The sequence below is a fragment of the Symsagittifera roscoffensis genome, chromosome 10 (assembly GCF_963678635.1).
Source record: "Symsagittifera roscoffensis chromosome 10, txSymRosc1.1, whole genome shotgun sequence".
NCBI classification, from domain to species: Eukaryota; Metazoa; Xenacoelomorpha; order Acoela; family Convolutidae; genus Symsagittifera; species Symsagittifera roscoffensis.
Genome location: NC_087071.1, coordinates 34,829,552 through 34,853,670, shown reverse-complemented (window position 1 = coordinate 34,853,670; position 24,119 = coordinate 34,829,552). Strand labels below are relative to the sequence as shown.

Below are 24,119 nucleotides of genomic sequence, written 5' to 3'. Positions count from 1 at the left end.
AGGGGGATGGAGATATCGTTGTGAATTCAAACCAATTAGATTGGAAAATAACTTTTTTTACAGATTTTTATTCCACTGAATTTTGTTGCAGATTTTCCAAAGTAATATGACAACTGAAACAGAACACAACTCGCAATAATAGACAATTTGCATTAAAAGACAACTCGCAATATACACACCACCAACATGTTGCGAGCTGGCGGACTAAGTGTAGGACTTTATACAAAAGTTAGAATCGGTTATCGCTGCTAAGAGGCGACGCGCAACCACCGGCGAACTTGAACCGAAATTCAAGTAACAAAATTTTACGATTGACAGTTTTTCGATAAAGTTAGGAAAACTGGATCTTAATTTTATTTTTGTATTCAGATGGGAAATCAAAAAATTAAAACCAAATATCGAAACCAAAAATCTAATATCGTTTTCTTCAGCGTTGTTTACAAATTCTTTATTTGAGCGCGCAATTTGCCGTTCATCTGTTGCGTGACCATAAAACAATCAAAAACAAAACAGCAAAAAACGATAGTCAAAAGTAGCACTTTTATTTGCAAATTCAGTTGGCAAAAAAGTTGCATCGTAATATCACACTACACTGCGCTTGTGATGAAAATTTGAGCGATCAAATCAAAAAATTTGAACATGCAAATCGAGCATGCAAATTGGTCCGACCCAATATATCAAGGCACCGAAGGCTTAACATAACTCTAACCTATAAAAACCAGATGTGAAAAGTGCCAAACAATCCGCGAAAAAAGGTACCTGGCCAGCATGTTGTCGATGTCTCGAGAGTTGGACTGTTTGGCCAGTTCTATCGTCGCATCCCACTGGTTCAGCATGATACAACAGTCCATTGCTTCACTCACCTTTCCACACTACAAAACCAGATATCATTATATTATCTGGAGCGAACCAAATATACAACTTAATACATGAAAAATTGCGTAAAGCCTGGACAGGCAATCCAAAAAACATACTTACACAATTATAATTCTTTTAATTTATTCGTCGATTATTCGTTTTTCTAAAAAAAAAATCATTTGTCGATATGCCTAAGTCACTAACATTCTACGCGTTTGTAAAGTTCTCTTTCACAACAACGCACAGAAAAAACATTAAAACTACAAAAAATATATTTTTGTGGCTTTTCTACGAAGGTGGTTGGAACATTCTGATCTACTTGCACAGCAACCGGCTATCCTTGTTTCATTTTTGGATTTCTATAGACAATTTCGCGTCTTCAAACTCTCAAAATTTTGAACATTTCACTTTTTAATTCACTTCCGATTATTCAGCTTCAATTTTACCTTTTTGTATGCATCGACTGCTTCCTGTGACATGCCGACAGATACAAACATCTCTGCTATTTGTGGCAACAGGGGGTGGTTCTCAGACAGGTGGGAGGCCATCTTGCTCAGTGCCTCGAAGTCCTCCAGACTGTAGTAGCAATGGGCTAGCTTCTCCTGGCTGCGTCCTTGGCTGTAGTACACTACTGCTTTGGACCTAAACATGGGAAGGAAGGGCTGTTCTAATCAGGGGCGGATCTAGGATTTTCTCGAGGGGGGGGGGGGCGGATTTTTTTAGGTCGACCAAATTTATTTTTTGAGCTCTCCCAAAGCACTGTTTTGCCCCTATTTTGGCAAAATTTTCTGCGCCGCAAGCAAATTTTTGAAAAAACAGTCAAAAAAAGGCGTTTTTAGGCACTTTTTGGAAAATTTTGACCAAAAAAATTGCGTTTTTTCGGCGCGCGCTCCCCCCTCAAAATTAGTAAATATTGGCGCCGAAGGCGCCTTTAGAAAAATTTTAGGGTCGGTCGGCCAAAAATGGATTTCTTAAAAAGGGCCAAAGGGGGGGACCCTTTGGGTCGGCAGGGTTTCGAATCCCTGAAGGGGGGGGGGGGGGGGGCGTCCGCCCCCCCCCCCTAAATCCGCCCCTGGTTCTTATGACAGAAGCACCTAGTCCGCTACAATTGATAATCAGTTCATGTTCCTTAAACTGTCTAAATTAAACGCAATAATTTTCAAGCTTATTTCCGTCGCAATTTCAGAATACTAAACTCTGATTGGCTGACACAGACACATTTTGGGACATTCGATTCTTCTGATTTGAAGATTAATCGGGTACTGATAAATCACATGAGTTTTTTGAGTACTTATAGAATTAGGTTTGAACTACTAACTCGAAATCTGTAAAAACTTTCTTTGATGATATTAAAAGAGTAAATAACTGGCTAAATCTCGATAAACTCCACTGAATAACTTTAAGTCCGTTATAGTAAATTTCGAATCGAGAAACATTGGACCGGGGCTCTAATTATGTCAAGATGATTATAATTTTCAGTTTACACCACTTTGCAAATATTTTGGTAAAATAGTTCATAACAACAAGGCAATCTGCTTTTTCATAGCGAAATACATAAAACCAAATCAAAATTAGGACGGCATTGTGATGCATGGACACTGATCTTTTCAAATACTCCTTCTATAATATCAAGTACGGTGTTCTTATTTACGACTACAACCAACTCTCAACTTTGAACCCCATTTTAATTTTACGAGCGTTAAGTACGAGAGCACTGAGGAGGAACGTATATCGAAAAAAATGCTGATGGGACATAATTTCAACTGTTCATAGGCTTCAGTTTTTCTGCCTTTCAAAAACTTCTTGTGTAAGACCTCTGCACAAGAAGTTTTCGTATAGGGCCCACTTCTTGCACAATTTTTGTTTAAGAAAAGAAAATTCCCATAAGAAAACCAGAAAAGCAACTTTCTGGATATTGTTGGTATTTAAATCTCCAAAATCGTCTCATTCTGTTTTCAACTAGGCTGCTAATTCTCGTAAACACAAAGAATACTGCCTGCAAGTCTGGAGAACATGAATAAACGTGCAGTTTCAAAATTTGCGCATTCCTTGAAAGATAACTAGATATTATCGAAGCTGAAGCACACAGCGATTTGGCTTGCAGTATGAATCGATAGCGTTCAGTTTTCGCAACATTTCGAGAGTAAACTAAGTTTTAACACAAAGGCGAAGCTGCGCTTCGCAAAACTAGCGAGAAAACCAGAAAATCAGCTTCATTAAGTGAAATAAAACATAGATAAGCCTCGAATTAGTAAAACTTTGCTATATATGTGCTTCGATCCTGCGATCTCGAGAATCGGAGCCTCACACCCTGCCCTCTCGGGCAAAAACGCTTAAACAACCGGGAAACACTAATTAAAGCAGCTACATATCCGATCAAATTTCCGAATGCGATGCAGCAAAAGTTGCACCAAATACAAATAGACACAATTTTGCAAGTAATAGTATGGAATATATCAAACTGAGGTCATCTACACAAATTTTGCATGTAATAAATAGAAACTCATAAGGCCACTTAATGTATGTATACATTAAGCATTTCAAGAAATTGCAAGAAACACTAACGCTCAATTTAGTTTGCCAGAAAAAAAATGCATGTAACACTTTTGCTTGCTTCGATCCAGGGTAGACTTTGTCGGCTCAAACTGATAGATTATTTTATATGACGAGAAGATTATACATGATAAGTGTACTTGTCAGGATAATCGAATTATTCTTCATCATTTTCTTCCCATTTATGTCATACGTCAAAAAGAAAGGGAGCTGGAAAAAATTGAATATAATCAAAAACTCGGACAAAAAAAGGTTGTTTTTCTCGAATTCAAAAAATCAACTAAAGGCCCTGCAATTTTGAGACGAACTCACAAGTTCTTGCTCAATTGAAACTCACATGAAACAAGAGTGCTCATATCAGAAAGAACTGACTTTCTTGAAAAAATCTCAACTTTCGAACTTCAAAGAAAAAATAAATGCCCTTTAAGCTCTTTGAATTTCTAGAAGAATTTATGATTTGCGCTTTTTTGATAACATGAACCCAACTAGAGAAAACTGAATCAATAGGTAAAAAATTATTCGGCCAATCAACTTCAATTGAACTTAAAAAGAACACATTTACCTAAGTGCATTTATAAATGCATCAAAATGTATGAATGCACATCTGTAGTTATTAGAGACTTTTCCTGAAAAAAAAAACAAAAAAAATCAGCAAGACCTATAGAAGAGTCTTCACTACGTTCATTACTCCTTAAAAACTTATGACAAATAGCCTGCTTCAACCAATTTGGGACGATTTCTAAGACGGATTGAATCTCAATTTACGCGTTAATAGCGCAAAATAAATCACGCGTTAGTTGTCCCAATTTGTCCATATTATCAATCTTTGAAGCTCTATCCCTTGGAAAAACAAATTGACACGTGAAGTATCTGTTTTAATTTCAGCTCAGGACAACAATACCTTTCCTATGATAAAAAAAAATTCCGCCGAAAACGCTAGTAAAAAAGTTGAAATTTGCCAGGAGAAAACAGAACAACACTGAGCAGAAATATTCTGTCACTTCTTTCGGAAATCGGACCAATAACTACTATGTTAAGAAAATCACTTCAATCATTCATACATCAATTGAGTTAGAAAATGGGAAGACGCATGAAAAGCGAATATATTTCTCTTTCTAACCAGTGTTGTCTGTCGGCGTAGTAGTCCCCAATGGCATTATAGGCGTACTCCAGTCTCGTGTCGTCTCCCCCGTCACTTCCGGCCTTGAGCAGCTGCACCACTCTCACCCAGTCACCCAACTTCTGCCGCAACTCAACTGCTAAATCCCTATAACAAAACTGCATGAAGCTTGCTTTTCAACTTAATGCTACCAACTTTAAAAGAAACATTTTAAGCATTGCGTCATTGGAACTGAACACGGTACCAAGGGGGCTGTTCTCGTAATGGTTGGATCGAATGAAGGAAAACATTCAAAAATCAGAGTGGAAAACTTTCAACCAATGAGCCAACGTTTTATTGATTTTGACAAATCAGATGCTTGAAATTTTGAGCACTTTCAGATCTCTTTTCACGTTCCGATATTTTACAACCATTTCGACAGAATACTTAAAAAGACCAGCTTAATATTTTTGATATATGCTTTAGACCTTTCATGATGGCAATTACAAAATACATTGAACATTGCTCAGAAAAATCATCGTAAAATCGAATTGCATCATTTATAATTAAAATCTGCTGTGGTACGTTCTCATGAATATGACCTGGCTTACATGTAATAAATATTGCCAAAAATTTCAAAAGAAACAGTGGTCACAAGCTCCTCGATAGGTCAAACGGGAGGTTAAATTATAGGGAAGGTTGAAAGATTTGTTCAGCCCCCGGCCCTACTTCCACCGTTCTACTTTTGGCCTTTTTTCCGTGGGGGGGGGGGGGGGGGGGGATTCCATCTATTTTGCTGTATCCGGTACCACCTTGAGGAGGCGCATAACACTGAAACCCCTCCAACCGTGACCGAAGTTTAAAAATTGGGCAAAAAGGACTGTAGTTGTCTACTAACTTTCTGTCCATCTCGTAGTACAATTTATCAGCCTGGTCGAATCTGTTCAAATAGGCCTCCACCTCCGCCTTCCTCAGAGTGTCATTCTGAAGCAGCTTGATTCTCTTCACAAACTGGATGCCTGGGTAGTCTTTACACTGCACCATCGCTGTCTCCGCCACGTCTAGTTCCAGCTGTTCCAGGGCTTTCTCGCCCAGCAGGTTCCTAGAAATTATTTAACTGTTTCCAATAATGAAAAACTAGTTAGAAAAATTTAGCAAAAGATGATGATGATGATGATGTATGCTTTACCACCCATTCTCATCGCACAGGTAGACCGTAGGATCAAAATTATTGGCAAAAGAAAAATAATTTCAGTAATTATTATCAAAAACGTTTTTGGAAACTGAATTAAACTTAAAAAAAATGAAATGAACTAAGAGAAAAGAATATTTCTTTTCTGACAGATGTTGTGTTGATAACTCACCACAGCCTGGGGTGTGGGTTGTCCTGTATGTACTGCTTTGTGTCTTCCAGAGATATCTTGCCCACCATCTCCCTCAGGTCACGCAGAGACCTAACCAGTTCAATTCATATCACACGCATTTGTAAAGACTCACCCTTTAGCAATACACTTCTCCTTTTCCTATACTCTTTTTTCATGAAAAAACCACTGTTTATTTAGGGAGGAAACTTTTTAGTTTTCTACCCTTTTCGTAAAAACGTCATCTTCAAGTATTTACCCGTTTGTGTGTGAAAAGTAGGTATGAATATTTAGCCATCATGTCAAATTTCACTCAGGTAAAACGCATGAGCCTATTAAGTTCTCATATGTGGTAAGAAAAGGCAAAGAATCAAATTTGGTTTGTTGGAATCATCAGGAGGCACATATTTGCCCACTTGTAGATTAAACTGAGGACAATGAAACAATCATAAACCCTGTTTTTAACGAAAAAAAAAATCAATTATTTACTAAAATTAAACGTACTTTGATTAAAGTAAAAAAACTGGTGACTGATTTCTCGACTCATTGCCTAGTTTGATTGCTTCATCATGATGCTCTATATTGCGAAAGTCTTATTGTAGAGAACGCAAGTACAAATAATGTACAATTGATAGAAAGGATAAAAAATGAGCTGATGATCTCTCGAACAGAAAGAGACTCCAATGGGCTCATTCACAGCGCTCGACAGAATCCAGAAGTTTGTAGAAAGTGGATATGGAACAAAGCCAACCAGAGACAAAAATCGAAAATGAGATCTTTATACTATCGAGTTCGGATGAGGAGGATAACATAGAAAGGGTGCAGCGGAACATGTGTTCATCTCCGAGGAAGACTGTATCGGGCAGACTAACAACATATCCGCTGAGTTTGTAAAAGAAAAAGGAAGAAACCAGCCATGTTTATGTACACCAATCAAGAAACCAGTCTTTAAGATGTCTACGTCATCGACAGAGCCGAGTGGCTTACCATCGACAGAGCCGAGTGGCTTACCATCGACAGAGCCGAGTGGCTTACCATCGACAGATCCGAGGGAGTGAGTACCTCCGCTGAAGATAGTGAAAATCTAGCAGTCCAGAGATAGAAGCAGCCACAACTGGCTGATCTGTCGCCCGCACCGCCGATTTCAAACCGTAGTCACCAGTACCAATTAGAGCAGGCCCATCAAAGGCAACCCCGGGAAAACAAGTTAACAGTCAAAACAAAGGGCAAGAGGCCGAAAGCGAGGTGGTTCACAATCATCAAGGATGTCAAACAGGTCATCTGGAAGAGCCAAGAAATCAACAGACTTCTACAGAGAACCAATATGGATATTCTGTTAAAAATATTGAAGAGAATGAAATGATAACTATCGAAGACTGCTCTAAAAAGAAGTCGCCAGCTATAAAAATGAGGAGAACCCCATTCAAAAAGAAACTTGAACTTAAACACTTGAAAGCTGGTAAAACTTTGAAAATTTCCATGATGTGCCCAATTTATATAAACTTAATTTATATAAACTTATTTCCAATCAAGAATAATTTTTTTCACCTCGCGCAGTTTGATACGTGACCTATTGATTAAGGTCAATAGTTAAAGTTGAAATTAACAAAATGTTTGAGCGTTGTACTAGCCTTGACAGCACCTGCCTAATTTTATTATAAAATCTGTGAGTTAAAGTTTTTTTACTGTTTGTAACTAACCAATCTCATCTTACTTAATTTTACTACCTCTTCTACATCTTACTAGGTTTACTTCGAGTTGATTTTGTCGTATATTCAAACTTAAATTCACATAAATATACAATATTATTATTAACATATATATATATATATATATATATATATATATATATACAATATTTACAATTTTCGTCTGTACATAAAACTAGGATTTGTCTCATTTGTACCTGGCTTCTCTGTCTATGATGTTGTCTCGTCTGCACTGTTCGGGAGCCATCAACACCTCATCTAGTAACACACTTCGCACCTGAAGGTTGTCGAAACTACACAAGTAGCCAGAAGACTGGACTGGTTCCTTAAACATAGGAAAAAGATTACGAATGAAGTATATCAGAAAAAAAAACTTTTAACATCATTTATTAAAAAAACACTTAGAAAAGGTAGGTAATGAGATCAGCTGATCTGCTCAGGTTCAAATACCATTAAAATTGAAAAGATTTAAATAATGAAGAAAAATCAAGCAAAGAAATTTTTTCTCCGATGAATTGCTAATCCCCTCGTCTAAACACTTTCGTGTATCTCAGAAATCCTCACGAAACCCATAGTCCTCACAACACATCAGTAGAGAATTTTCAATTTGCTTAATCTATATGAATGATTACTTCTGGCTCGCTGTCCCTAATAATGTACATCCTCGTCTTCTCCATAAGAGCCAGCAATTGTGGATCGTCTCGGCTCCAACACACATCCCACACATCCTTTCTCTCTAGCTCCAGCTGCTTGCCAATAACCTCGTTTCCAGCTTTGTCCACGTTTGTAGCTTCCTAAAAACCCAAAGTGGAGTTTGAGCTAAAAAAAAAAAGAAACATGAAAAACATATGGTTCTAAAATCGTTAATGGCCCTAGGTGAATTCAAAAAAATAGCTATTTGTTTAGAGATATTAGGATATCGAAAAAACTGTTTCCATTACCCGCATCAAGTTATTATGTTGTGTTTAGCCTAATTGTTGTGATTAACTTATTAAATAGATTAACTTTATGATGGCAACCTGTATCAATTACAACAGCTTTTTCGAAAATCTATGGGAAAACTTTACATGAACGAATAACTGTGCATCTAAATCAATACAAATGATTTAATCCTCCTCAATTCGGTTTCAGAGAAGCTTTCTCGACAAGAGATGCAGTTCTCTACTTTACTGAATCAATCAAGAAGGAAATTGCAGATAATAAAATAGTTCGTTGCTGTTCTACTTGATCTTTTGAAGGCCTTCAATTCAATAACCCACGATATCTTATTGAGTAAATTAAAAACCCTAAACTTTTCATTATTTTCACTGAAGCTAATTAGAAGTTTTATAGAAAAAAGGTTACAATGTGTAAAAGTTGAAGAAACATTTTCTGACTGGATTGAACTCAAACAAGAAGTACAGCAAGGTACTGTTCTCGGACCTCTACTATTCAATTTGTATCTTAATGATATTTCAAATGCGCTAATTAGACAAACTAAAATAGTTCAATATGCAGAAGATTGCCTCGTTTTTTCTTGTGACATATATTCTGTACAGCTCTATGTAGTTTGTAGAAAAGCGTGACTTCCCTCGAAGAATTCTTAATTCCCACCATTTGGATCTAAATGCACTGAAAACCGAAATTTAAACTGAAAACCGAAATTGTAATCAAAAGAGCTTGTGAGACCGAATATATTAGCATCGGAAACACATTGGTCATTAAAGTAAACGAATGTATGTATCTATCTATCTATCTATCTATCTATCTATCTATCTATCTATCTATCTATCTATCTATCTATCTATATATATATATATATATATATATATATATCTCTCTCTCTCTCTCTCTCTCTTTCTCTCTCTCTCTCTCTCTCTCTCTTATTATTATTATTAAATCTTGATGCTTGACGTTTCCAACTAACATTGAAATGAAACTTTAAAACTCCGGATTTGCGTAATCTTTACAACAGTTGGAAAAGTGTCAATGAACTCAACGAGAACAAAAGGTACCGACATTAAAAAAAAATTCAGGGATTCAAGAAAAGATATATCACCCCAGAGCTCTTTTAACTTCTCTTAAAATTCTCTTTAAAGATCTCTTTTGAAATTATCTTCAAAATTTTTTTAACGCTTCACACGTTTTTTTGATAAAACTAACCTAATTTGAGAATCAATGGATCAATAGCAGGGGCATCTCTCTAGGATTTTTTTTTGAACGGGGGGGTTGGTGGATGTTCAAAAAATTTTGAAAATTTTGTCGACTTTTTTTTTTACCTTTTATTTAAAAAAGGGTAAAAAATTATTAAAGGTAAAAAAAGTCGACAAAATTTTCGAATTTTTTTTGAAAAACCACCAACCCAACCGTTCGAAAAAATCCTAGAGATTCGCCCCTGCTATTGATCCATTGATTCTCAAATTAGGTTAGTTTTATCAACTAGTTTTATTTTAAAAAAGGGTAAAAAATTATTAGTTCCGCCAAACTGATTTTAGGGAGCTGCTCCAAAGCACTAACAAGATTCAGCATATAATTTTCAAAATCCGGTTCCGCTAGAAATTCGTATGACTCCCCTTTTGAAACTAAGAGAAATTTCCCACAGTGCACAGTTCTTTTAATGGATGCTTTCCATTTAGATTGATTGAATTGAAATGAACCTACTAACTTACTTTGAATTAAAATTGAAAAGAAATCAAAATTCAACCCGTGAAGAGCAAAATACAGCGTAAACATTCTTAAAGACCAGTTTCCCGAAGAAAAAACCACGAAAGAAAAACACAATTTAAATAATTTTTCGCTTCATTCATTGACTCTTGGAAAAATAGTTTTTCAAATTCAGTTCATACTTGCAATTGGATAACACGACTAATCTCCAAATGAAAGTGAACTTGAGAATCAATCAGCAAAAAGGAGCACCTATTCTCAACCAAACACGAATGCAGTAATCAAAATGATTATTTAAATACAGCTGAACATAGCTAACAAAACAAGAAAAAAATCGAAAATATCGAAGAAAAACTAGATCTATCGAAATGAGTAAGGCTTAAAACGAAAACATGCCAAGACAAAAGGATGTGAAATACCCATCGGAAGTTAATGTACCCAGTGGTAACCAAGCCGAAAAACCTTGTCATAACTCCTTTAAGTCGAAAAAAATCAATAAGACTTAAGATTAGGAAAAGTTAATGAGTCCCCCGCACCCCTCAAAAACAGAAACACTCAACAAACTTCATTTGCACGTCAAATGAAACAATATGAGGCCACTATGCCGATATATTATAGGCCAAAACCTATTGAGTCCAAGAAAAGGAAATTAAAAAAAGCCGAAAAAAATCAAAAAAATTTACGAACAGTTTTTTTCTCAGCGAAAAACAACAACAAAAAAAATATACGAATTCAAAGTTTAAAAAAATTACAAACAGCAGATACGAATGAAAACACTTAAAGCAATTATGATGGAGAAAAAACTAGAAAAAAAACAATTCTACAATATGGCAACTAAACCGACAAAACATAATCAGAGCTGGTCCAGTCAGATTCGAAACCAGGACCTTGGCTGTCCCAGGCGCATTCGTAACCTACAGACCAAGTGTGAGGAAGACGCTGAAAAAAATTGAATTCAATATCAACTGAACCTAAATTTACCATTTCTAAACTAAACCGTTCTGTGAATAAAGTTATTTACGGGGATAATTCAAGTACACGATTGCAATACCCTTTATTATCCTTCTATAATAAGTCTGCTCACTTGATTTATTTGCTCGAAGTTAGGCTAAAACTCATAAATTTCAAACAGGTTTTTCTCGACACTGGGAAAACTTTTGGAAAAACTTCAACGTCGTTCGAATCAAGGCTGAAAGGGCTTTAACATGACATATCACTCCACCCATTACGATTATTTTTTGCTGTAAATCCTTTTTGAGGAAAAACAAAATAAGCCTGCCCGCTCACCTTATTGACTCAAAATAAACCAAAAATTTCAAATGAGTTCTCAACACTGGAAAACTTTTTGCAATTTTTTAATGTCGTTCGAATCACGACAGAAAAGGTTTTATGATATATCACTCAACTCATTCTACTGGGAAACCTATAAGAAAATGTTATGTTCTTTCTAAAATTAAAAACTATCTGCAATTGGAAAGCGTAACTTGTCTTCCATTGGGCAATTGAATTTGACGTGAATCATTTAAAAAACGAACTTCAAACCTCATAAAAGAAATTAGCGTGAATTTCGAGGGACACCTCTATGAAGATTTCAAGGTACAAAAAAATGAGGGAATCGTGGACTGCGGAATAGAAACCAGGTAGATGCAGATTGAAAGTTAGATCCTTAACCGATCCAGCAACAATCACTCAGTCACAACACCTCAATATACCTCAAACACAAGCAGCATTGAATGTCTTTCAATTAAACGGATATAACTCATAGACTCAAAATAGACAAATGATTTAACATGCATACTGAAGCCAAAACTCAACAAGGATAGCCGGTCACTGCAAGTAGCACAATGTTCCAACCAAACAACGGTTAAGAAATTTTTTTTTTCAAATTAGTTTACTTTTTTTCGCTCTTTATTCGCTGGAATTAAGGCAAAAAAGCAAAAATCAAACCGATTTTTCTCGATGCTGGGAAAACTTTTTGAAACCTTTTTTTAATGTGGTTCGAATCACGACTGAAAGGGCATTAATATGATATATCACTCAGCCCTGTCCGATTATTTTTTGTGGTAGCTGATTTTACGTGGAAAACAAAAAAACCTAAAACACACCCGAATCGAAAGTTCCTCCTCACTTTCAATGGTCGGAACAAAAATGAGTTGAACACAGAAACACGCGAATGACATCGGGAAAGAAGACAAAAACAATAACACAAGCGTTGCTTGAGTAATGACAAAACAATTCAATTCTACCAAAAGGATAGGGTATACATAATCTGTATTAATTCAAAACAAGAAGATGACTCGCACCTACGAAGCTTCCATAGATTATTGAATTTAACTGTTTTTTTTTTGTTAAAAAAAGTTCAAAAATGAATAGTTTTTCCTAATATCATGATTTTCCTAAAAGAGATTCTGGTTATTTCGTCCATATCATAATCATAAGCAAACTTAGAGGCTATGTTTGCAAACCATGAGGATACCCTGACATCAACCCACCAATGTGAAGAGAAAAAAATATGAAAAATCACAAAAACCGCCATATCTATTATGCTAGCAGGATTTCAGCTGTCATAATTGGGTACCAGAGTAGCATCACCAGAGAGTACGCGGAGGGCAATTCACCACAACTTTAAAAATTTCTGATTTTGTGAAGTATTTTTATTGTTTGGAAAAAAAAACTTGAAAATTCATTGAAAAAGTCACATCTCAGAAACCATAACAATTTCAAAAGTCATATTTGAAGGTCAAATCAGCAACTTCTGAGATTATCCTGAAATCACTCCCACCACAGAGGGTTGATAATTTCCATTAATATATTTTTTTTCGCAAAATTTGAAGACAAAAAATCACACAAAAGAGCATCAAAATTTAGTAAGCTATAAAGATAAGAGCAGTCAAATTATGATAATAGATTTGTAGCCCCTGGTAACACCCTGGCATCACTTAACTATAGGTTTGCTAATTACAAGTATGCTCCAATAGGTGTATGGTTGAAAACTTGCAAACAAAAACGACACATTGGTTGGCAATGGGTCGAGTTCCAGGGTGGGGGAGGGTGGTCGAGTCACAGCCGGATCTATTTAACAATTGTTAAGTAGATTAAAACAACGCATTTTCGACCAAGCAGATTGCAGCAAAATTCGAGCTTTAAATAGGTCTAGTGCTAATTACTGCTTTTATTAGTAGGGGTGGAAATTCGCAAGTAGATACCATAGTGAGGGCGATTGCTAAGTTGATCACCACAGCGATCTGAATCCGTCCTGATGCCATATCAATTAAAAATAAGTTCCTTTATTGAAATCAATTAAAAGTTAGTTAATTGAAAATTTTGTAGCATTTAGCCGATGTTCACGGGAATCCAAGCTCCGCTCTGATAAGAGCTGTTTTGTGTAACAGCGATTTTAAGTCTTAGTTTCAGTTATCAAAATTCAAATTATCAAAAAAGACGAACATGAGATTATCGGGTCATCTATACAAATTGATTTTGCTTGTTCCAAATAAACAAGACTGCTCGTATCAGGGCAAATCCCAGAATATTCCGGCTGCCCTGCTGAAGGTATATGGAGCATTATTAGCATGAAAACAATAAATGTGTAAGATACTTAAAAAAGCATCCACCCACACGCCATATAAAATACAAAGTGATAAATTTCGCTCGTAGCAACATATCAATTGGGCAAATAATCTTCCTTCAACTTATTTGGAACAATGACAATTTCGGATTAGACGGACAAGACGGATTAAATCCCCGCTTACGCGTTACGAGCGTGAAACATTCGCGCGTTAATTGTCTCAAATTGGCAAAAATGTCAATATTTTAACCCCCATAACTTTACCAAAAAGATGATCACAGGTGGAATAACTTTAAGCTCAGGACAACAATACATTTCGAATCAAAAATGGCTAGTTAGGTCGGAAATTTGTCTGAAGAAAACAAAACGAGCACCCCGGGCAGAAATATTCCGTTACGGAGGTCGGAACAGAAGTCTTTAAAAAGGGCTGCTGTGGTTACAAATTCTCTCTGCGTCAATTATATTGCAGTAAACTGAATTTTGAATTCAGGCATCGACATTGAAGCAATTGCAACTTGGAATCTCCGCTGTTTTGTTTCTTTTCTAGCTGGTTTCGTGAAAAAATCTATTTTACTTTGATCTCTAAAAGTAGGCTACCGTTTTGCTATTTATTTCAAATTTCCGCATTTAGGAAAAAACCAGTGACACAGCACTAGTTGCGTTTAATACCATCATTTTAATGAAAACAGTGAAAAACAGTGAATAGAAAAGTAGTTCTAGATCACTTATTATAAATTATCAGTAGCCTTCTATTCAAAATTTGATTCGCGCAGTAATTAGTTAATTCATATCTTTGTTAATTAATTCGTTACAGAATCTAACTGAAGTAGCGTCACAAGTTTACAATTTCAATACAAGCAAATTTTGATCACAACTAAAACGCAAATAAAAAACATTGAGGGTTCCAACTGGAACTCAGTCCCCATGGCCTGCATGAGATTTTGCGCTCGAGGTGCGACCTTGTACGTTTTAGGCTCACTGGCGTTTCGGTCTTCAGTGCCATTCAAAGTAGGCTCACTTGCATTTCGGTCTTCGGTGGCATTCAACGAGGTAGAATCTGTGCGGTTCCTCTCTACAGTAACATTCGAATTCACCACTGCCATGTTGTTTTCAGACCCATATCTATCCGTTAAATTATGCTCGGTAAACTTTCCTATAAATCCACCAGCATGATTGTAAATCGGTGACCTTCTTGCTCTTCTAGATTCGCAGTCGGGGTCAAACTGCAACTTCTCCATGTCAAAACATGGTTCACTGGAGGCATGATTTGACTCGGACTGTTTATTATCATCAACTATTGCATTTAACGTTTGATATTCATCTTTCGAGCGAGGTTCAACATCTCGAATATGTCGACTAGTTGACTCCGAAAGTTCATCTGCAGACTTGTCCTGTTTCGTCTTCAGTAATAATTGGGTTAAATTGACTGTTCGTTTGGTCGAAATTGTTCCGCTGTACCTTACGCAGCATTCCAGATTGCATTTTGTGTCGTAAAAACCGGAACCATCATTCTCTTTTTGTTCACAACCTTCGTTTAATCGATGTTCAAGGCATTCGCTGCTTGAGTCTTCATTAGATAATGTACTACACTCATTATCCTCATTGGGGTCCCACCTGTCGGGTCCCTTACAAGTGTAGCAGAATCTTCTTTCACAGAAGATAGAACACATGGATAAGAAGTCAAGGATATCTACAAAGCAACCGGGGCATTGAAGCGCGCATGTTTCAGCACTTAGTAAATTTTCGAACATCATACACTCTGAACCCTTGAAACTATCCCTCCATAAACAACAAGTAGTATCGCAACCAAAAGAGTCGTCACTATCGCATAACCCGCGTGTGTACATTTCCAGGCACTCGGGGTATGATTTCGTATCCGGATTAACATCTTCGTCACACTTTTCATTTTCCGGGTCATTGCCCTCCCCCGATTCTTTATCGCGCACGTAATCATTGGCACAACACGTGAACTCGCAGCACTTCCTTTTCTCGAATTTGTCGCACCCACCTTCATCAATCACCGCGGCACAGAAACTGACACTGTTACCACCTGAAGGTGATCCAATGTCCGACAAGTGTTGACATTCTGACAATCCTCCGTCATCCGGAGCAGTGGTTGGAGCCTCCGAGGAGCTGGAGGCCGACGTTGAGGAAGTCTTGAACAGTTCCATACAACATGAGTACTGACATTTATTCTCATCTTCCAGCGACTCCTCGCAGTTTCCTCTATTCACACGTCGAGTACATCTTTCCGCTGTGTTTTCATCAGAAAACTCTCCACACAGCTCGAAATCTGGCTCCTCGGTTGATGTCCCAGTTGTAGTCTCTTCTGATTCTTCCGTAACCTCAGTAGTCGTTGCTGCTGACTCTTCAGTCGTACTTGATTGGACTCCGTGGTACTCGCAACAAGAAAATTGGCACTTACTATAGATCCCGGGTTTCTGGCATTCGTCGCTCAGTACCTTCTTGTGACAGAAATGATACCCTGCCTCGTCTTCAAGTTCCAAGCATGGCGACGGATCCACGATACAACATGTATAAGCACAATTTTCACTAAACTCTTCGTCATCGCATTTAGAGGTGTCTTTCAGATATTGTCGCACACATTTATTGGAATCCTTATCTTCAAATTCTAAGCACGCATTTTCTGTAGTTGAAGTTGATTTATCAGAACTTTTTTCTTTTAATGCTCTAACCTCGCCAATAAAATTCAAATCGTCCTCTTCATTGTCATCGTCGACCTCCGCAACACAACACGAAAACGCACAAGCGTCAGTCCAGAAATCTGACCTGCAATTCCGGCGTTTAAAGGCCCGGTGAAAACATTCAATTGAAGGTTCCAAGTCTTCAAGATCCTCACAAATGCCCATATCATCATTGGTATCATCGCCATAATCATCGTCTTCAATTTCGTAATCATCGTCTTCAATTTCGTTCAACTCTTCGATCTGTAATTTTGCAGGAACATCACTAATTCCACAACAAGTGAACGCACATTCGTCTTGCACGACATTGCACAACCCCATGATTTTCTTTTTTTCACACTTTTCAACAGATGTCAAATCGATTGAAGTCCTACAGTTCAAACCCAGCTTTTCGCAACACGTTCTTTCACATCCAATCGTTGCTTCAGAGCAATCTTCGTCCGTTAGAGTGTTGCATTCTTGCAATTCATCTTCTAGATCCGTACAAGTCTTCTGACTTCGCTTGAAACTCACTTCACGATGCCTCAAAACATCAATTGGTCCGATGATGTCATTCCTATCTTCATCACTAATTACGTCTTCGGAACTGTACAGAGCACAGATGAAGGGACGTTGATATTTTCCACAATCACTCGGGTAGAGTTTGAACTCTTGATTATTGTCCTCGACGAAGTGATTGAGGATTAAACAATTGCCTTGCCCTGGTTCCTGAAATTAAACACTCTGCTCAAAACTCAGCTCTAATCCCCTTTATAGGAATTTAATCCTTCTTCAAATAAGTAATGTTCCGATCATTCAACTTATGTCCTAAGGTAATCTCCTTTGTGGAACTTTTCATATAGCTTAAAACCTCGCACTTACTATTTTGGATTCGTCGACCAGACTTCCTGACTTCAGATTGTGGTATTTCTTCTGAAACTTTCTCGCACTGAGCCAGTAATTTGAATCATCCAATGGCAGTTCCAGATCATTGAAGTTCAAATCAACGTCCACATCCAGTAAACTCCCAACGAGAACGGATGTCGAATACGACTGGCAATATCCTAGCGATGTATCGTAACTTTCGGGCCATGATGATGATAACACGATATAGCAAACATTCTTGTTTGGTAATTGAGCCCAGAAAGAGGGGCATTCAAAAGCACTAACAATTGGTAAGAATAAGACAGTATAACTTGATAATAAAAAGGTTAAGATTCGATAATAAGTGACTAAAAACATGACCGAAAGCAAAAAATTTTCTTATCACTTCATCAACAAACTGTCAATTTAACAAAAGGATGAAAAATCACGTTACGAACACAAGGCTGCAAATGAACAAATAGAAACCGATGACCTCTTAGACTTGAAAACTAATTAAATTAATTAGTTATTGTCTGAATCGACATCGTTGACCTTGAAAAGAGCACAGTTTGAGACAGGTACCGGACAAAAATGTCTCCAAAAAAGGTGACAGCACTGCCTTCTACGAGGTCGTGCAAATAAAAGTTTGTCATGAATGAGTTATTCTCAAGGTTAGAACTTACGATATCCCACATTGTCAAGACGCCAGAAATGTCCAGCACACAGCAACGCCTGAAACAGTGCAATTAACGGTTTTTTTACAAGTCAAACAACACAAAAACAAAAATTCAGATTCGTTTCAAAATGAAATTATCGTTAACTTAGATGCTCGGCAGTGAATTATTTTAAGACAATTATTGAAATCCTGGTAACTATTGGTTATATGAGCCACGGAATTTCCTTGATTTTTATTATCGCTTCAAAAACCTTGAGACATCAAAAAGAATGCCTTTTTTCAAGGTCACGAGTACAATGTTGAAATTTACCGTAATCAAGCGGAGATCTAGGATTTTCTTGAGCAAACGAAATAGCAAAAATTTAAACCGACTACTTTCTTTCACGTCGACTAAATTGTTCTCTCATTTTCCCTAAAACACGAAGTTGAAAAAACACAAATTTTTCGCGCCATCACAGGCAAGTTTTTGAAAGAAACATTAAAAATAATCCATCCATGCTTTTTAGAATAGTTTTAGCCAAAAAATACTCGTTCTTTAATGGCTTGACACCTAAAATTTAGTGTACACAAAATCTGAAACCTTCAGGACAAAATTCAGGTTGATTGCCTGGCTAGATTTCGAAAAATAATACCAAGGGGTACTTTGTCAGGTGATCGAATCCTCGAGAGGCCTATCTCCATCCCGAACTCTAATCAAACAACTCGAGAATTCAGAAATGGCTTTGCTCAATTAATATTGGAAAAGATACTGACATAGGAACAATCAACAGTCAGCAAAAATTTCTATTCAAGGAAACTAAAAAAGATGGACTTACTTCTCAAATTTCAAATTACCGAGAACAAACTTATCACGTCAAAGCTTTCAAGAATCTTTCAACTTTCAACGATCAGTTTTCAATAAATTTAAAGTAATTTGAGCTAATTGGGATCAATAGGATGTTTTTGTTCCGTTGGGAAATATAAAAATCAAAATCAACTTTCGGAACTTTTCATGGCCTTAAAGCTTTTGCTGCTGGATAGTGGAGTGGAGTTTGTCTTCCTTTTAGAAAAGGAATTGAACTGAAGTTGCCAAAAATCATAATTCAAACCGCAAAAATTATTTTTTTTTGTCTTAAAATTAGTTGACGCTCAAGACCTATATTAGCGTCTTCACTACGTACATTGATGATTAATTTAAACAATAAACCAAAATTTACAATATTCAAGAAAACTTTTGGGCAATTTAAACCGGGAACAATTTACAGAAGGGCCCAATCTTACCAAGGGTAAGAGATTTTGGCCCGAATTTTTCGAAAATATTGCATCATATTAATTCTGACAAAACAAAGTACCTTATGCTTTCATAACTTGATATCGAAAGTCAATGCAATTGGAGAAAGACTGTACAAGTTCTCTTTTAAAATAATTTTGTCCGGGTTATTGAAACCAATACTGTATAAAGAACTGAAGATATATCAAAAAATGTATGCGAGCGCCCGTTTTCTTTATCAAATCTGTTAACTTACAAAAATTATATTTCAACTATTATCTGTAATTCCTTTACTCTTCAACTGCAACATAACTTTGCTTCGTATTAATACTTACGAAGAATTGCAGTTGATATAGAGGTTGTATGCTCTGATATCCGTCTGTATTTTGTTGTTGAACACCATCTTCGGCAGAGCGTAACAGTTGATCGTCCCGGATGTTCTTGCAACCAACAGCACAGTCTAAAGTAGCCAATTAAAAGAATCTCTTCGACTATGCACCTATAGTACCTAGTACAGAATTACCACCGCTATAAAGAAATAATTCACGTTTAGCATATGTGATTTTTGTATCTAGTTACGAATCTCCCACTGTTACAATAGGCGGGACAATTAAAGAGATCCAACACAGAGGGGAAGCTGCACTTCGCAAACAAAACTGAGAAATGGCCAAAAAGTAGCTCTAAACTGGTCACAAAGAGGAAAAAACGGATGCTATCGGATCATTCCTGACTTTTTGTTAGTTTTATCAGTTTTTTTCGGGAAAAATTCAGGAATGATCTGATATCTCCTTCCGCTCTCGAGCTTAAAATTAAGGGCCCAGCTAAAGCTGGAGGCATATGTTGGATAAAATTTCAAAAAATGTTCTGATGCTAAAAGTAATATGTAATTTTCAAAATGTATCGAAATATGTTCCAACTCCATTGCAGATTCCTAACCTAAAATGGGAACAATAAGCGCACTCCTCGATGCAGAAAAAACTTCCTGGCGCATCTTCTGATCAAATCCTAAATCTTTCGACCAAGCGCTCATTCTTTCGATTGGACACTTTATATCCGATTTGGCGGGGTAGTTTGTCAGGGTACATCAGCCAAACGACGCTGCAGAAAAAAGTATATAAATGGCTACCGCTAAAACTCAATCTAAAGATTGTGACCAAGATTTTGTCTCTATGAGAAACTCTAGGCATCTGATTTCGATTCAGTTTTACGTCAAACACAAAATTACATCAAGAACAAGTACTTCAAATTATAACGTTTCAAAAGGCAACCATTTCTCTTTTGTAGAGGAAGCGAGGGAAGCAGGAACAATTAATTCAGATTCATTTACAACAAAATTCACCAACATATGTGAGATGTTCAACGTTTGACGGAGAACCGATCCTTGTTCCATTGATTAAGAAAACATGTTTTTTCGCCGATTTTTTCTATGTTATGTTATGTTGTGTCACCCTAGCAAGCAATCAGCGACAATCATGGCGGGTCTCGAACCACAAACCATTCGACTTGGAGGCGGATACTTTAGCTACTCATCAAAACTAACGCTATGTGTTTCAAAACCACACCTGTGAGGCAGTAATAGCACAGATTGGGTCAATTGATTCTCTGTCTGCTTTGGCCCACGAGTCAAAGGTGACCATCACATTTTGAATTGAGGAGGTCGATTGTTTAGTATCACTCATCGTGTTGTCAATGTGGATCAACCTAAAAAAATTAAATCCCTTTCAAATTTCAAGCATGAGATCTGATTTGTGATTAAACTCAGAGTTAAAAACAACAGAGCAAAACTACAAATCGTCAAATAAACTTCCAAGAAAAGACAAAATATCCACAGTTATTCATCTCGACTACTGTCATGATGATGTCCTTCTGACAGGGTGACCACTTATTGGTTGAAAAACACAGACCGTCTTCAAAAATATCGGGAAAACAAGGATCTTTAACAGGATCTTTTTTATCCTAGTTGTATAAAAAATTGCAGGAACTGACTGCACTGATACTCGCACTGATGAAAATAAGCGGTGGTGAAGTGCTTACGACTCCCCCTCTCAATCGAAAGGTCGGAAGTTCGAGGCCCACCATGATCCGTGCTCGTTGCTTGAGGGTGAAGCAACATTACCCAGTCCAGAAAAATAACCAAAAAAAAAATTGCATGTAGTTCTTAAACAGGGACACAACAGCGGTTCGCCGTGATGAGCTGTACAGCTCTTGTGTTGGTCCTTTCCCCTGTGGATAAATGGTTTTAATCTTAATCTTAGTCTTCGTGGCCTGTATATGAAACTCGGATACAACAAAAAAAATTGTGAAATACCAGGCACTGAGAGTTTTTTTTGAAAAATTAGCCTTTTTTTCATTGTCCAACTCATTGGCCCAACTTTTTTTTTCTCTGAGCTGCTCATACTACCTGAAAAAAAAACATACTGTGTAAGCATGTTTAGATTTTTGATTTTGAACAATTTAGTAAAGCACTGTGAAAAAAACTGGCACTAAATTCATTTGCTGGCACTGCCAGATCACGATTCGCACTGATTTGGCTCTTGCAGCACTGATACCATGGCCTTCTCTTTAAAAAAAATTGTTTTCTGTCATAAAAAATTACTGAACTTTATACACGACTTACCACTCCTTGAGGTTGTGTTTGCTGGCTTGTAGGGACACATCGGCAGACATGAGTTTAATCGGGTCAGTGAACTGCCACGCGTAAAACACGTCCTTGTTAGCCGCGATCACCAGACTACCAGTCATACACAGGAGGGTGGGTTCTAAAGAAACAATGAAAACAAAACCTCAAAGAAAATTTGATCAACTTAAGTCAAAAGAAAGAAACCAAGAAAAAACATTAGCCCTACCAATTTAAAGAAAAGGGTTTCGAGACCAGTTGGTGGACTGTAAGCTAAATCTATCTATTAAAATGAGATAAAAACAAACCAAAAAGTCAATACAAAAAAGAAGTCTGAATTTTTATTGCTCTTTTTTTGCTCTTCAATTTTTGTTGCTCTAAAAACCTTGCTACTGTATTATCCCGCTTTCTATTTATTCCAGATCACGCAATCCAACCCTATCAAATTAAACGAGATAAAATCAAATTTAAAAACAATCCACAAAAATCCTTTTAGTTGCTTTAAATAAAATAGCTTTTTTGAAGAAAAAAAGCCTTTTTTTAGATTTCAGATTGCGCATGCGGTCAACAGTTTTTTCTTACCAAAGTAGATAGTCTTCTGTTCGAGTGGAGTGCCAATTGAGTTATAGAGCACCAGTTGGTACTCGTCTCTTCTGGCTGAGTCATGGTGGATGGTGGCGCTACTGCTGCCTCCTGTTCCTGTCTCCACTTTCAACGCCATGCAACAGTACTCGCCTACAAACAAATTAGATGTTAGACTTGAAAAAAAAATCATCGGGACCTATATAATAGTCTGAACAACGTTCATCGACTCTTCATAAACTGAAAGACACCAAAAACGGCTTGATTTTTACTTCGCGGTTTCATAGAACAAATTACATCACTATAAGGATCTTTCCTTTCAACGTATATAATTGACAATTTTCTACAGAGGTGAAGTTGCACTTCGCATACACCAGTAAAAATATGACCAAACGCTACTGGGAAAAATTGAATGAGTAAAACTTTGGAGTACACAAAATTTCTTAATTGACGCACGCCAATAATGAGTCTACAAAATTGCTAAGTGACGCAAGCCAATTATGACGCATTAGCAGTACTAGTCAATTTGAAAAAAAAATTACCAACTAACGTGCCTCAATTTATGGATCGGACGCATTTTAACTAGAATACGAAAAAGTTCATTAAAAACATCCGAACCTGCCCAGGTTCGATCCCTCTTATTTTGTAGCGGGTCTCCTTCCCTACCTCTAAGCTACAGATCTATGATACCTTAAAGCTAAAGTGCTATTTGTAATATAATAGTCTGTGTTAATAACCTTAGCATTGGCGGAACTTTATAGAGCTGGTTATTGATCAAAATGAACACATTTTGTCGCAACAATATTTGCGACTTAGGTTGGAAAAAAATAGAGTTCATACTATCACACAAGCTTTGCTTGTGTAATAAAACAGATCCAATGAAAACACAGATAGCCGCTTGCTATGCAATTAGCCGAAAAAATTCCGACAACATTCATAAAATATATAAATACATTTTTTCAAGTTTGTCCTTTATTGTGAGTGGCGCGTTTCTAATTTTTGACGGATTAATTAACAAAAATTTTATTGATAAGGAACCGCTAATTGAAGCTACAAAAACTTGTTTTCACTTGTATGTCTAAGTTTAAGCGGTTTTAAAAACACTTTCCTTTTAAAACGTAACTCACTCGGATTACTCGCTCGAAAATAGACTAAAAGAGCAAATTTTGCCTTCATTTTAGCAAACGAATTTGAATTATATCTCAAAGTCAAACTGCGAAAAATCAAAAATGAGCGTGAGCAAAGTTCAAAACATCCCGAAAGAAGAACGAAAAAACACGTGACCTAATTAAGTGTCGTTCATTGACACTTAATTTTTCAGAGGTCATGCTTACAAAAATAGCATGCATAACGGAACAGGTATTACGCCGACATTAATTATGTTGTTAAAAGTTCCGCAAAAAAAACTGGATCAATAGGTATAACTTTTATTTCGCTGGGAAATCTGATTATTAATTTCCATTTTCAAAATTAGAAGTCAACCACGTTTTTCGTGACATTTACAAACTTGCTGTTCGATAGTTGAGTTTGCCTTCCTTTTATGAATAGAAATGAACTGAACTTAAAAAGAAATCAGAATTCAAACCGCGAAAAATCAAAAAATCAGGAAGAACTATATAAGAGTCTTCACTACGTTCAATACTCTTTAAAAAAAAT

The 24,119-nt window shown here is 36.7% G+C and overlaps 2 protein-coding genes across 2 annotated transcripts in view; both read right to left on the bottom strand.

The window, feature by feature from the left end:
• LOC134855641 (WD repeat-containing protein 35-like) overlaps positions 1 to 24,119 on the bottom strand; it is a 49,432-nt gene that overhangs the window by 12,662 nt on the left and 12,651 nt on the right. The window contains exons 10-21 of the mRNA XM_063872202.1: positions 22,464 to 22,616; positions 21,882 to 22,023; positions 20,827 to 20,965; positions 19,600 to 19,724; positions 18,023 to 18,071; positions 8,213 to 8,374; positions 7,778 to 7,905; positions 5,875 to 5,964; positions 5,409 to 5,612; positions 4,532 to 4,678; positions 1,305 to 1,500; positions 760 to 872 (exon numbers count right to left, since the gene is read on the bottom strand). Of these exons, the coding sequence (XP_063728272.1) occupies positions 760 to 872; positions 1,305 to 1,500; positions 4,532 to 4,678; positions 5,409 to 5,612; positions 5,875 to 5,964; positions 7,778 to 7,905; positions 8,213 to 8,374; positions 18,023 to 18,071; positions 19,600 to 19,724; positions 20,827 to 20,965; positions 21,882 to 22,023; positions 22,464 to 22,616 (1,648 nt within the window). The remainder of the gene's footprint in view (positions 1 to 759; positions 873 to 1,304; positions 1,501 to 4,531; positions 4,679 to 5,408; positions 5,613 to 5,874; positions 5,965 to 7,777; positions 7,906 to 8,212; positions 8,375 to 18,022; positions 18,072 to 19,599; positions 19,725 to 20,826; positions 20,966 to 21,881; positions 22,024 to 22,463; positions 22,617 to 24,119) is intronic.
• LOC134855642 (uncharacterized) lies at positions 14,562 to 17,839 on the bottom strand. Its single transcript, XM_063872204.1, has 2 exons — positions 17,358 to 17,839; positions 14,562 to 17,204 (listed from the first exon to the last, which is right to left on the bottom strand). Exons 1-2 carry the CDS (start codon positions 17,715 to 17,717, stop codon positions 14,640 to 14,642), a joined length of 2,925 nt encoding a protein of 974 aa, XP_063728274.1. The 5' UTR covers positions 17,718 to 17,839; the 3' UTR covers positions 14,562 to 14,639.

Coding starts and splice junctions, on each gene's coding strand:
- LOC134855642 (XM_063872204.1), bottom strand. CDS start 17,717: ATGTTTTTAGTCACTTATTATCGAATCTTAACCTTTTTATTATCAAGT. Junction 17,205..17,357: donor TGGTCGACGAATCCAAAATA/GTAAGTGCGAGG, acceptor GTTTAATTTCAG/GAACCAGGGCAAGGCAATTG.